This window comes from Athene cunicularia (genome assembly GCF_003259725.1).
Source record: "Athene cunicularia isolate RWA chromosome 1 unlocalized genomic scaffold, athCun1 chr1_part1, whole genome shotgun sequence".
In the NCBI taxonomy this organism is placed as follows: Eukaryota; Metazoa; Chordata; class Aves; order Strigiformes; family Strigidae; genus Athene; species Athene cunicularia.
In genome coordinates this window covers 67,831,841-67,846,794 of record NW_020799091.1, presented here as the reverse complement: position 1 = coordinate 67,846,794, position 14,954 = coordinate 67,831,841, and the positions used below count along the sequence as shown (strand labels likewise).

The window sequence follows — 14,954 nt, the reverse complement described above, 5'->3', positions numbered from 1 at the left end:
CTCGTGTAGTTTATATCCATGTAGATGGAATATGCAGTGTGAGCTTCAGAGGTGGGAGGATTTCAAAACAGTTCTTCAGGCCAGAGCTGGGTATGACACAGAGCTGAAGTGAAACCAATCCTCTGGCTCCTCAGGAAGTGCAGGGTCAAATTCCAGTTGTCCTTAAATGACCTCTTGCTTGAGTTGCTGTTTCAACTGTACACTTAGCAATAATGGAAAAACTACACCCAGTCTGGTTTTCCAAATCCTGGTAATGTTTAACGAGGACACAACGAAGACCAAATGTTGATTTGCATCCCGTGATGTGTTTACATAACAAATAATACAAAATTCTAAGTAGCTTTCCAGGTCACATTATGCTCCTTATCCCTCTTTTTCAATGTGCAAGTGAGTTTAGTGCTGCTATAAGGAGGGACTGGTAGCAAATACTGAGCCACACATGAAGCCAGAAGGAGGGACAAGGGGGAGGCATATAAACTCCATTTCTCTTCTGTTTCTTCTCCACCCTTCTGAGATTGCCAAGATAAACATCATAGCACTTCCAACTGTTTTCAGACTCTGGCTCTGTAGCGATTTTGTGGGGGGAGCAAATTATAAAAAGAGGCTAGGAAAATATGAAAATAGAATATTTTATTTATATTATCAAAGATGGTCAAAAGTTGAGATACTGCTCAGCCTCTAAAATTTTTCTGAGTATGGAAATCAATGATTTCTTTTAAATGTCCCTTTAATCTCTAAGGTTTTGCAGGTGGTACTTTTTTGGTAAGGGAGGGGATTACGATTAAATTATCTAGGTTATTTAACTTTAGTAGTCAGTGCAACTCTTAAAGTCTGGATTTTATTTTTTTTAAAATAAAGGAGATGATGCTAGTAGTGGAAACAAAACAGTGAAGCTTTTTGCTGCATAGGATTGACGTTTTTGAGGATGTTGCAAAAATCATAATTTAATGAACAATTAAAAAGAAAAGACAGTTATCTGAAAGTTATGTTTAATCAGTTATGCTTTTAAAAATACAAAACAGAACTTAAAACTTCCACAGCCACAATACGGCGTGTAATGTAGGTTGATGTATTACTGAATAACGTTACACAGTAAGCCACATAAAGTTTGTAAGAGAAAAGCTTTAACCTTTTATTAAGTCTATAACCTCTACCTGCTTCCCATTGAGACATAAATAAGAGTGATGAGCTATAAAGGTTTCATTTTCCAGGTGATGGGGCAGGTGTATTGTTCTTAAAGTAAATTTAAAAAAAAGGCTTACATTTAGGTTTTGAAAGACCCCACTTAGTTCTTTGGATCTTGTGTTGGAAAAATGTATGATCCCAAGTGATTTTTAATGAAACAACAGCCAAAACAAGCTCTTTAAGATGGGGGAAGGGTGGTAGACACATATTTAGATAAACATCAGTGTTGTGACACAATTGAAGGCCAAAATATTGAAATGTTGTCACTTTGTCCTTAACTCACCCTTCCTCACCCCCCTCCCCGTTTCGATGAAGGCAGTAAACAATGAAGAGCTTGGTAATGGGAGTTAAGATTAGTGTCAGGCATTGAATCTCTGGGCTTCCATCACTTTGTTGATGTTTTTACCAAGCCTTGCTTTCTTGTAAATTTTGCTTATGTAGAGTAAGCGCATGTTTGGATATACCTGTTAAACATTCTTTGGGAGGAATTTTATGCATTAGATAATCTCCTTGGACAAGTTGCTTGTAATTCCCTGACTTCTCCCATCCCTTCCCCCCCCCCTCCCCCACTTCCTAAATTAAAATCGAGGGCTTGTTCTTACAATGCTGGCACAGAGCCTAGACAGTTTTGACCAAGACTGCAACAGGAATGGTGTTTAGGATATCTGCCAAAAACTGTAATTCTCAGCAGTATTAGAGAAAAAAAATTACTTTTTAAAAGGCGTATAGGTGACTTCTAAAACTTGTTATTGCAGGAACCTTATAATTTGTGTATTACTGAGAACGTGGAAATGATACGTAGTCAAAGTACAGAAAATTGCCTGAAACATTTTGGGAAGGGGATTATTTGTCCTTCCCCAGACCCCCCTTTAAAAATCATATGAAGACTAGTTGCATAAATATCAGCTATATGACATATAAATGTTTAGATGGTTAAAACAAGAAATCTGAGCTGTTCCTGTCTTTTCTAACATGTGTCTATGCTTCTCTTCAGCAATGTGGAAACACCAGTGCTCAGTGTGACGGGTATGGAAAGGCATTTGAATTTGTACTTTGCAAAACTGAGTCTGGTTTGGGAAACTCAGAATTAGCTGTGGTGAAATCCCATTCTGTGTGGACCTCCACAGTTCAGGATAACCTCATTTAAATAGTGTCTCTGTCCCTGGTTATGAGAACCGAAGAGGGATGTTTTTGAAGTAGTAGGTTATAGCTCTATTGGCAAGTAGTCCAGTCCTGTAGAAGCAGATCTGTGGAGCAAAAGAATTGAAGTGCTGAGGACCCAAAGACTTCACTCGTGTGTTTAAAGACAGGAGGAGTTCCTTTGGATTAGCTGAGGTCTAGACTGCATGCCTGCTTGTGGTTGGAGTGCATCTGCCTTTTTAATTTCATCCAAAAGGAGTGGTTGGCACTCCAAGGCATCTTCAAAATATGAAACAAAACAGGGTAAGTGGAGATGATTGGATGATTCACTTCAAAGGAGCACTCCTGATCTGAACCAAGATGCTAATGTAGGTGTACCCTCAGGCAATTTTTGCCAGGGCTTTGTTTCTTTTACAGAAGGGGAGATTATTCATATCTACTTAATTTGAATTGCTTGCAGTTTGGATTGGTACTGAGTAAGAAGTTCTACTTCTGGTTTCTCTCTAGTGTGGGCAAAGCAAAAGTCTCTTTATTAATCTTTCCAGTCCTCTTCCTAAGTTGATACCTAATTCTTTGTGAAAGAAATCACTAACATATGTATTTATCAACCTTCATTTGAATATAAACCAAATAATATTACATGAATTCAAAATTAGAGGATCTATATTTATCTTCAGCATTTCACTGTATGAACGAGGTCCTGAATTCCTTGGTATATATCAACTGCATGTGTAGTTGCATTGCCCCCTCCTGGTAAATCGTGTTCTACTGCATGGTCTTCCAGTTTGGAGATGTCAGGTTCCATTATGAGATCATCATCATTAATGCACCCTGAAATCGGACAAGGAGCCAGAGTATTGACACTGTATTTTCTGTATGGGTTTGGGTTTTTTTTTTTGTTGGTGTAGTAAATGCCAATTTTGTGAAATGCAGTGATTTGAGTCAGTATGGGCTCTGTCAAGATTCTCTTTTGGCATCTCTGAAATTTCTTTGAAGAGTTCCTGCCCTTACCTTCTGGTTAACAGTTAGCTCCTTGAAAATAAGCTTTTCATCTGACATATCCAAGAAAGTTGGAAATACCATATCCAAATAAAGAAGATCTGGAAACGCATCTATAGTTTCAGTGTATCCAGATCTATATCTGCTGTCTATTGAGCAACAGTGTTTTTCATCAGGCTTTTTTTGTAGTGCATGATAAAAATGATAATATCTAACAATGACACTTACAAAATTTAGAAGACCGAGTTTTATAAACAGAACTGATGTTGGTATTAACTAATGGTTTTCCCAGTCCCTCTCCCATCCTTTGGGCAAGCCTGGGGAACACGGTGACCAGGGTTTTGATGCGTCCTCATGGAAGAGCTGCTAAAGGCAGTCAGAAAGGAAGCTGACTAAAGGTCTGCTTCTGAAGCCAGCTTGGGTCATCGACAGTTTGTCACTAACCAGTGTTGCCATTGCTTTGACAAGTGGTAGACTAGGACTCAAGAGATGCTTGTCACTATAGGTTTCGTTTCCCTGGGCTTGTTAAAAGTAAATTCCATTTTTTTAGGAACTGGTAGCTCGATGCTCAGGTTTCAAGGGCCATGTGCAAAGGAAGCGAAACCTTTCTCTTACGGCTAGGACTGGGAATAAGCAGATCATGCCGGGTGTTTGTGCAGGCTCCTGCAGTGCCGGGTGCCTCCCTTCCCACCCGCCTGGTGAGGGGCTGAGGTGGTGTCTGATGGGAAGGTGGAAGCAATGCCGGGAAACTCCATCTCTCTGTGCACTTTGGCATGTAGACAATAGCACATTTGTGCTTTGGAGATTTGAAATAAATGCACATGGTGTCAGAGAATCAGTTTTTTTTTTCTCCCCATTCTTTTGCTGGTTAACAAATATCTACTGCTGCTGCTGAGCTAACAATCTGGCTCAAAGTTTGCTTAAAAATCTCATCTTTTAACAACTGATTTTGTTTATTTCATTATGCCATGGGAAATCAGCTCTCAGTCAATTTGTAACTTATTTTTCTCATAATAAGTTCAGTTATTTATAATTATCGCTGAATACTTTTGCAGTGATTCAAGAAGTGATGAATGTGTTTCATCCGAAAGACCTACGCTTTGCCCATCTTCCTTGTAGTGAGAATGATGCCATCCCAAGGTCTGCAATATATCCACTTAACAATGTCAACACAATATTGTTAGACAGGCTTCATATGTTTAAGAAGTGTTTGAGTTGATAAATGTGCATATTAACCAGTCAGCAGTGTGCTTGTCTCTTGCATCCTTAGGGCAGCAGAATTATTGTACTTCACATCTTAGTTTTCTTAAACAAAGAGCCTGTCAGACTTGATTAGCCAAGAAGCATCTGAATATATAGACTTAAATTTAGAAATTGTTTGATACAGATGCGTATATTCAGTATAAAAGTGCCTACTTAATCTTTTTTACAGTGCTTAAAAAAATGAAGGAGAAGAAGCAGTGAAACCTACGAAAGGCACTATGTGCCATAGCTGCTTTGCAGCATTTCTGCTATTTTTATATCTACGTTCATTGAAGAGAGCTTGCTTAAGCAAGAGAGAAAAGACTAGTAGATGGATTTAGTTAGGAGATGCAAGAACAAGGAAGCTGTGTTTCTGACAAGATACAGAAAATGTGGAAAAGAAAAGAGCTTATGTTTTGTGGCACAGGAAGGTGGTAGTGAACCCAGGATGACACTATGGGCCAGGAAGGAAGGCATCATAGTAACAAAGTGGGTGTATTTGAACAATGGTCTTCAGGAAAGTTGCATTTTTACCAAAACTGCAGCTAGTTAAAGAGATTCAGAAAGCAGCCTATTTTATTTAAGTACTACTAATTCTTATCCATCTTTCTTTTCCCCCCAATATTTCTTCTCCACTGTCATGTTAGTATTGATTCCAGAAGATGGAAAAGGCTTTCGAGCTTTCAGTTACTTCATAATAATGCAGGATAATGTGCTGAGCAGACAAAGCTCATCCTGTGAACTAACACAGGGAGTGTAGATTGGCCCTTGCTTGTTCAGTTGAACACAACTATGAAATGCACACCAGTAACTGGATTTGTGAACCCAAATAAAAGCAGAGTCTGAGTGCTCTTACAAGACTACTGGGAGCACCTTAAGACTGGCAAATCTGTGGCAGCTTTACTTCAACAGAAATTGGTGGTAGTATTAACCTTAACCTAAATGTGAAAAGGAATAACTGTTGTAGGTTTTCATTTTATTCTTGGGATTAAATTTGAGTGTGCTTTTTTTGGTTTATAGTTATTCTATAATTTTTTTAGCATATTATAGAAATCTTTAATGGAAGTAAATGTTGTGGAGATATTCCCAGTTGATGGTTGAACAGGAGACAGCTGGGTCTTTTGACACTTAGACAGTTGTGGGAGTCTGCCTGGGATTTTGAGGTAGGTGGAGTAACTGGATGCTTCTGTAGAAGTGCAGGAAGAGTTGGTCACGACTGTATGGGCATTTAAAATGTCTCCTCTGAAGTCATATGTGGTTCTCTATAGACATAAATGAGTCAGTTCATGCTTTCTAGAGCTGTTTTCCAGGTCCTTTTCAGACTTGAGCAGACTAAGCAGCAGCAGTTTTTATTTTGGTCGTGTGTGGAAGCTTATCTGTGTAAGTGTAAAAGCTTAGCTCAGCTGGTTTTCCTCTTTTACATATAGGTGCTTTTGATGTTCTGGGAGGGGCTGAGGTGCTGTTGGTCAGCCTTCCTTCTCTCTTAGGCAAAGTTTTGGGCAGTACATGAAATTAAGCTTGGTTGTTGGGCCAACACCACCAAATTCTTAGCAGACCATGAATTGTGTCAAGGGAGAAACTGCTTACCAAAAGCTCCAGTTAGTCGTCACTTGAGTTTTAGCTGATTTCAATGGGGGTGATAATGCCCTTTTGTCAACATTTAGGTAATGTGTTGAAGTCGAGAAAATTGTCACTCTGATTAAGATTTGAGTTTAACTGTTGTTCAAAGATGGAGATTTCAGTGTGAGCCTCTCTTGAAGAGCAGCAGTGAGCTTCCACACCTCAGTAGTCAGGAATATGGTACGTGACTTTGTGTGTGTGAGTGAAGAAACCAGAAAGAGTAAGTGAGGCTGCTTTTAGGGATAGTTGTGTGCTGGGTATGAGAGAGTTTCCTGGTGGAACACTTGCATAAAATGTTTTGTCACTCAGTTGCAGAGCTTGCCAGTCCTGGTAAATCCCTCTCTTCACAGTAGAAAACAACCCCACCTCTTTCTTTGATAACAACAAAAGTAAAACTTTGTGGTTTCTTTTCCCTTTTCACAGCAACAAAGAAGAGAACGGGAAGCTCGAAGGCAACAAGAGCGTGAGCAAAGGCGGAGAGAACAGGAAGAAAAAAGACGTCTGGAAGAAATGGAGAGGAGGCGTAAGGAAGAGGAAGAGAGAAGAAGAGCAGAGGAGGAAAAGAGAAGGGTAGAAAGGGAACAGGTGAGTCCATGAAACAGATATATGTGCAATAAGCTTGTTTCTTCTAAATTTTCATTTAATTTTTTAAAAATTACTATGCCTGAAGCAGCTTAGAGGCAACCTAATGCTGACCCTTTGATCTTTGTTGTCTCTGACAGCAAACGCACTAACATAGATTGTAGGGCTTTATGGAAAACTCTGGCAGCCTCAATATTCCCTCAAAAAAAGAAGTCTTGTTGCGGTACTCATTCTAAATTCAGCTCATGCCCTTGGGCTTGACTGAAAACCGTCAGAATTGGCAAAATCATCACTGGGGCTGAAAATTATTTCTAGGCTTGTCTTGCTGGATCACTGGTTCTTGCAGGACATGTCCCTGTTCAGAAGGCCTTCTGGAGAAGGACAGCTCTGTTGCATGTTGGCTTCTGGCACCTAGAATTGGTCAGAGGCTCTTCATAAACTTTGAGTATTCTGAATTTTGAGATGGAACTTTTGAGCTGCAGAAGGTTTTCCTTCCTAAAACTTTAATGTGCAATCTCCCTCTCTTACTCTGTCTATTTAAAATCAGCTCTATTAACATATGCCAGTTCAGGCAACAAGTGTATCTTAAATTGTGTCAGTGTGCCCCTAAAACGTTGAAAGTACAGGTGAGAAACCTTTTAAACTGTGAAATTCAGCTGCTCCATTTATGCATGAAATCTGCATGTTTTAAAATCCTTTAAAAACTTTAATGAGGGTGATCATCAGGGTAATAATTACTGTGCATGTACTGCAAAATACTGATCCCAAATTAAGGGCAAAAACTGCCGTCCTAGAGGCTGATTGTAAATTTCCCATTAACTTCAGGAATGCTGCTTTTGGCCTGATATACAATTTTTTCTTACGTAAAGTCACTGTATTTGAGATAACTGATGATCATGTTACTGGGGAATTTTATTGTGATTGTATCTATTTGAAAGAGTCAAAAAGAGAGAAGACTAACCAATGGGAGTAAATATATGGAAAATCTCTAATTACAGCACAGCAGTTTGCTTTTGGGCAGACACCGGGTATTCCCCCAGCTGCTTTTTAAACTGTTGAAATGCTAATTACGCACAGTGCCAGTAATGACAAATGATTAATTGATGTGGCCAAGCTGAACCACTCTGAAATTTATTTTTTTTTTTTTTTTAAGAAAAGACATGCCCCCTCTTAGAATTTTTGTTAACCCAAACTATGGCTCAGCCAGCGTGCGTAACAACGGTGTAGTGTATCTCATCAGCCTGTCACAAGACTTTCTATAGCTCCCATCACTGTATCACTGATCCATTAATTTCTTTATGCATACACTGTAAATGTGTGCGTGTGTGCGTGTGCTTGTGTGTGTGCGCATGCACATGTTACATATTTCCATTAATTGCATGATAGGATGTTACCAGCTTGGGTTTGGTGCTTCAGAGTTTGAGTTTTTCCAGGGGGTCAGGTGAAGGAGTGGGTAAACCTCTCGACCTGTTGAGGCTGCAGGTGAAGAGATGGCTAGATTGCAAGAGCAAGCGAGTTTGGTCTAATATCTGTTTCCTGGTGGATGTTTGTTTGTGTCATAACCATCGCATAATTCAGCAAGGCTGGCAGCGTCTGCTCAGGAGAAGCTTCTGGTGAGGGTGGCAGGGGAGATGGCAGGGCAGGTCCCAACTGCACTTGGCAGAGCCCCTCTGGGGGAGCTTGCTCCAGGTCTGCCTACACTATGCCTGGCTCTAGCTGTTGCTAACAGTTCATCGCACCAGTGCAATAAACTAATGTTTAATACAACTTGCATGTGACTTTGTATTGGCCGTGTTGAGTCAGACTTGCTGTGTTTTAACTTTCCAAAACCTTCAAGTGCATTTTGCTGCTTCTTGAAACCACTTCCAAAATACGTAAACGAGCTCTGGCCAGTGCCGGCAACATTTGCAGGAGTGCAAATTTCAGAACAGAAGGGGCCAAAAGCCAACGCTCAGGAGGGCAGGGCTCCATCAATTGTTCTGCAGGCACTAATCCATTCCGAAGTGCGTTTCTCGTTAAAGCGGAACTGGGGAAGTAGCGTGTGGTGTTCCACCCAGGGGGTTCTGATGCATTCATTTTGAATAAATTTATTGCTGGGTAATTTCTATGTGACAGGAGTATATCAGGCGACAGCTAGAAGAGGAGCAGCGGCACTTGGAAATTCTACAGCAGCAGCTGCTCCAGGAGCAGGCCATGTTACTGGTAAAGCACTGTATCTGTTTTGTTCAGTAGCTATAGGATCCATTTATCTGGCCAGTCCTAGGCTTCCTTCAGTTGGGCACAGCTGCACTGACAGTATGACAACAAAGGAGCTTGATTAAAAGGCCATTTATGCTAGTGTTGTGGGCTGACAGGCACATATGAGAAGTGCTGTATGGTCACACTGCTTTCAGGGCAGTAAGAGGAGGCTTTATGTTAAAGTGGAAAAGTTCTGCTGTGGTGGTCGAGTTTCTGAACAGACCTTGGCATTTTGTGAAGAACTAGAGTGCTTATGTTGCAGATCAAAAGCACACATGATATGTAAATCCACCCCAGGATACAATGGCCTAGTGTTGGTCTAAGTCATTGTTTTATGAACTTTACACTGGATTTAGTATAAATAACACTCTTTTTTTCCTTTAATAAAAATCAGTTTTGACATAACTCTCCAATCATGTCAAGCTTAGCAGTACACTCTCGACTTTCCCAACATGAGACACATGCCATATTGGTCTAATGTAGCTCTTGGTAACACTTTAACAATGAAATAAACCAAAAAAAATTAAGAAAATAAAAAAAGGCAACAGCAACCAGAAAAGTGCATTTTTAACGGGATGGATAGGGATACGTCCACCATACAGTCAATGTCATGTCTTGAATTACTCACGCGTTCTCTCAAAGGAATACAGATGGCGAGAGATGGAGGAACACCGGCAGGCAGAGCGACTCCAGCGCCAGTTGCAGCAGGAGCAAGCCTACCTCCTGTCGCTGCAGCATGATCACAGGCGGCAGCAGCAACAGCAGCAGCAGCAGCAGCAGCAAGAAAGAAATAAACAAAGCTATCATACCCCCGAGCCAAAATCCCACTACGAGCCTGCTGAAAGAGCACGTGAGGTAAGTCCTGCTCGTGAGCAGGGATCTTCTACGCGCTCCTCTGCCCCTGCCTGTTGGCATCATCGTGACTGCTGTAGTACAGTCGGAGGACAAAGTGTCACTCATAAGGGGCAGGATATTTTAAAATGTTGGGCACTGGTTTCCAAACCAGAGGGCTACTTCTGAGTACTGCAATCACTGGAGTTCAGAGGTTTGAGGTATAAAGGGTGGAAAGTAATTCTGAAAGGCTGCAGACTGAGGGGACCTGGTTTTGGAAGCCTCATGTCCGGAAGCTAATCTCATCTGCACTTCATCAGTCATGTTTTCATAGGAAGCATTGGTGCAGTTGGCAATCTGTGCCTCTGGCAAGTACTGGCAGTTGGAAATTGGGAGGCAATTGGAAAGCACAAACCTATGAGGGATGCTTGCACACAGCACCTGTTACACATTTGCTCATGCTCTTGGAAATTTTCTTATGAACACAAAGCTGTATTTCATTAGTTTCATTTTTGAAGTGTTAAGTATTCTCTTCTGGGATCATGTCATGCTCTTATGAAGCTCTGTAGTACCGCCTTCTTGAACTTCAGGCACTCACAAGTCAATCTGAAATCATCAGAGTGCTGTTTGTTTCAGTGAAGTGGTCCCCTGTCTTTACTGGTCCATGGGTAACATTGCTAAGCCTTAATTGCCTCTTTGATGCATACTTGGCTCTCTTTCAGTGATCTTACTCTTATGTTTCCCTTGAGCACCATACTGCCCACAAACCACTAGACTGGGCAATACTGGTCAAAGCTCTTAATGGTGTTCATCACCAGCATGTGGGAACTAGGTAAATATGTTTTGGAACAAGAACAAAAAAAATCCTTGGGTCTGTTCAACATGATAAAATAGCTTTCAGTCCACCTTTGTCCGGTAAGTAATGCTTCCTTGCCTTTGAAGTATTGCTGTTTGGTCTTGGTGATCACAAACTCATTTTCTTGTAAATGTTATTGTCCAGGTTCTTCATACACCGTGTTTGTGCTATCCATTCCTCTTGGTGGTTGAGGTGTCTGGTACATCTCTCTCTCTCTTGGAAGAAATTCAGACTTGTCCAGTATGTGGTAGTGCAGGCATGGAACCAGCACTCCTGTCTAGCCTGTAGGCTGACTTCAGAGGGATGCAGAAACCTATCCTGATCCATGTCTCCCATTTTCCCTTCAGAGTTGAAAAGGAGAGAAACTCCTAAAGATTCAAAGTGTTACATCCTTTAATAGAGCCACTGACTCAGCTATTTTTCTGTTATAGTCTTTTTCTTTTGTGATTGCTGTAGCTAAAAGGAGTAAAATGAAGACACAAAAGAATTGTGTTAGTAGTCAGATCTTGCCAGAGATTGCTGTGTAATATTCTTTTCTAAAAGTGTGGTAGAAGTATAGCCATAATAGCTTGGTGCCGGGCAGTAGGAGTGACACCAGTTAAACTTAAGAGCAGACATTAACTCTGATGACATTCTTGACATAAAATAGTGAATTGGAGTGCATGTGCTGTGCCTTACACTTTCAGACATACTTCTCTCCATAGAAAGTCTCTATCTACAGAGGTGCTGGCCATCAGGATAATAAGGATAATAACTTTCCTGTTCTGGCAAAGTCTAATGGTGATTAGGTTTTTTTTTTCCCGTTGCAGTAGCAATGAGGATCTAAGGAAAAGGACTTCTAAGATTGACCCTGGGAAATAGTGCGGAGGTTAGAGCAAGAAACAAGGCTTAATACCATTTTCTGATCCAGACAGTCAGGTGACTGGAACAGGGCCTGTTTCTATCCAGAGATGCATGCTCGCTCTGTCTCCTCCTCAATTCTTGCCTGGTTTTAAGGACATGTGGTTCGTGCAGTTTATGGGCTTTGTGAAAGAAAGCTCATATCGTCTACAGCTAGAGACATGAAAGCCTGTTCCTTCAGACAGAAGGACTTGGGGCTTTTCCTTGTTCTATTCATAAAAAGGAGTCTGGCCTGTTTTTTAAACTTTAAAGGATGTCTCTGTGAAGTTGAACATGGTGGTGAAAATGATCATATGGTGAAGATGCTTGCCTCCATTATTGTTGTTCTTCCCAAGTCATGGTGCATTTTGTGTAGACCTGGCAGAAGCTTGTTGTCGTGTTCCCACAGGCAGACTGTAACTGGAAAGCAGAGGCAGGTTGAGTTTGTAAAGCAGCCCAGCTCAGGAGTCCTGGAAACTTGCCTCTGTCGTCTTATGTGGGTATATGAGCAGCTTGTCTCTCCAGACCATCACTGCTAGGGAGCAATTAGGAAACCACCCCAATACTAGTTTTGTGCCCCAGACACAAGGGTTAAAGCAAACTTGTGAGAAGAATCTCAACAAAGGAAGTCAGCCCAAGCTGCCAGTATGAACTTTCTCTGACGCTTTGATAACATGCTGGGAATTTAGCATCTCTTAGAGGCAGCTGCCCTGGCAGCTCCCCTGGCAGAAACGTACACGCTGCCCTAATTCCAGCAACATATCATCTTAGGAGGGTATTTCCTTTCTGCCTGGAGCCTCTCTCTGTCTCTTGCGCTTCATACCTCCCACTTTGTTCGCAATGCCGCGGCCTTGGAATAGGCAACGTTTCTGCATGGGGACCTTGCTTGATGTTATTTTGAGGACTGAGCACTTTCTGACTTAGTCTTCCCCTTGACAAGCTCTCGAGGTCAGTGTATGATCACTTCTATACCTCCTTGAGGATGAGAAACAAGCTGCTGGTGCTGTTCTCTGTAGCCTGTGAGGTCGTGTCGGGACTATCTGATAAGAGAGAGGATGACCAGTCCTACAATTTCATACCTATAGCAGAACAGCCTCCAGTATTACTGGGTAGAGAAGCGTATCATCTCTCTTCTTGCATTGCCAAAGAGACAAGCACAGGAAAGCAGATAATCAAGTACCATTGATTGAGTAAGGCGGGTAACTACAGTAAGGGATAGCAATGGAAAATGTACTTTTATATTGTGAACCTGTTTCTGTTTTCATATATCCTTATTATTGTCTGTGAGGAAAATACTGACGGATAACTACTCTAGGCAGAAAGAAGCCCCATAATGGTGTTTTCTTATCACTTCGCATCTTACTGCCTGCTGGTATCCTCTTCCTAGCATGGATTTTCCATATTGGCATACTTACCCCTTGGTGTAGTTCACTGTTGTGTTTTACAGTGCTGGTGAAAGCAGTAGGGAAAAAATCCTGCCTAGCCCCAAATGTATGTGGTTCTTTATGGTAGAAGAGAGATGGTACTCACCTTTATATTTCTACTGTAATTGGTTTTATTGACTGCAGACTTAACCTCCATTTATTTTTGCTTAGGTGGAGGAGAGATTTAGAAAAACTAATCAGGGCTCCCCTGAAGCACAGTCTAAACAGATGGGCAAAGTGTTGGAGCCACCAGTGCCTTCAAGATCAGAGTCCTTTTCCAATGGAAACTCAGAACCTGCTCAGCCTGCCCTGCAGAGGCCGATGGAGCCCCAGGTAAGTGCCCAGGAAAATCTTGGTGAGCCTGGAGGAAATGCAGATGTCCCAACATGTTTCCTTCAAATCTACAGATCTTGTCACTTAAAGCCTCATGTAAAGGTTGCATAAAGCAGCTTATTCAGTAGATTTGTTCTTTGTCTGTTCTTGCTTATGTTATTGATAAACTGATGGATTTGTGGTTTTGGTGTTGTGGGGTTTTTTTGTTTTGTTTTTAAATATTAAAGCTAGATTAGAACTGTTGCATTCCATTATTATCTGTGCAACAGTGGAATGGTGGGCTAAGCACTGGTGACAGTTGCAGTACACTTTTATAATTCAGAATTTGATCTGTGCAAGATATTTACTACCAAAAATATTGCTCAGGAAAAAAGTGAGCTTGCTTGTTTTTTAAAATTCTTGTGGAAAAAGCTAACTAAACAAGTGGTTTTTAATAGTATGAGCACTGCTTCAAAGAGGTTTATAAAACATGACTAAGAAAAACAATTTTGTTGTCAGTAGGCCTACCATGGCTAAATAGAGCTCTGTACCACCCGTGGAAAATCAGAAAGAGGTTGAAAACACTGAGCTGCTTGGCTGCTGTTGTTCTGTTTTCCAATGAATAGCCTCCAGATCTTGGTATATGTATCTCATAGGAATTGCAGCATGAATTTAAAAAGTAACCTTTGTCTAAAACTTAGATAGCCCATAAATTCTGAGCAATTTAGATATGCTAAATTAAACAGTATAATTCTGCATTCAGTTCCTCTGTTTCCATGCAGAATTTTCTTCTCCCAAATTAAGTCTGTTGATGACAGTGCAAGCTAAAACCACCCCTGATTGTGACTAGGTATTGGAACTCTTTTGGGCAACAGGAGAATTTGAACAGACGGGAGAGTGGGAGAAATCAGGACAGAACTTCATCTCTTACTCATTAATTCCTGGCTTTTATTCAAACCTCTATGACTATTTCAAAATATTGGACTTATATCTTCATGCTCTCTGTGCCAGTTACTTTTAAAGTCTGAGTCTTCCATTCATATTAAGGATAATCAGGCTCTTCAACAGCTGTGTGTATTAGAATTGAGGAAATAATCATAGAAAAACAAATACAACCAGCCTACTGAAACTGGGATTGAAAGAAAAGTTTTTCTTAAATATTAGGTGTGAAAACAGTGAGTTCCTCAGTTATGACCTTTCCCCCTCCTTATTTTCAGAAATTAACTCTGAAATGCAGGTTTATGCACAAGGAAGGAGTAGGCTGAAGGGTCAATATGGGTTTCAATGGAAATCTCAATGGAGTTATAACTCTTGAGTCACTGTTGCCTTCTTAGTATGTGTAATTGAACATATGTGCGTGTATGTGTGTGCTTAGTTTGTGTATAAATATGTATATATGTACTGTATATGGTACATATATGGTGTAAGTATAATATGCATTGTACATATGTATACTATATACAATATATATTACGGGTTTTTTATATATATTGCAATGACTGTAAAGGAATAAAGGCTTCTGTGTTGTGGTCTTTCTCCAAAAGTTTGGAACTGTATCTAGTTCCTAAATTCATTAGGTAACGTAAATGTCTCTTGGTTTGCACATTTTACAGCATTCTTTGATTCTGTACATTTCTTTAATTGGA

The 14,954-nt window shown here is 40.7% G+C and overlaps 1 protein-coding gene across 10 annotated transcripts in view; it reads left to right on the top strand.

The window, feature by feature from the left end:
* The window catches only part of MAP4K4 (mitogen-activated protein kinase kinase kinase kinase 4), a 131,010-nt gene that overhangs the window by 85,566 nt on the left and 30,490 nt on the right, over positions 1 to 14,954 (top strand). For 9 of the 10 annotated variants that reach the window (XM_026866038.1, XM_026865885.1, XM_026865969.1 and 6 more), the window contains exons 12-15: positions 6,610 to 6,771; positions 8,884 to 8,970; positions 9,649 to 9,861; positions 13,168 to 13,329. In XM_026866038.1, the coding sequence (XP_026721839.1) occupies positions 6,610 to 6,771; positions 8,884 to 8,970; positions 9,649 to 9,861; positions 13,168 to 13,329 (624 nt within the window). The remainder of the gene's footprint in view (positions 1 to 6,609; positions 6,772 to 8,883; positions 8,971 to 9,648; positions 9,862 to 13,167; positions 13,330 to 14,954) is intronic. The other variant, XM_026865656.1, reaches the window with a different exon arrangement.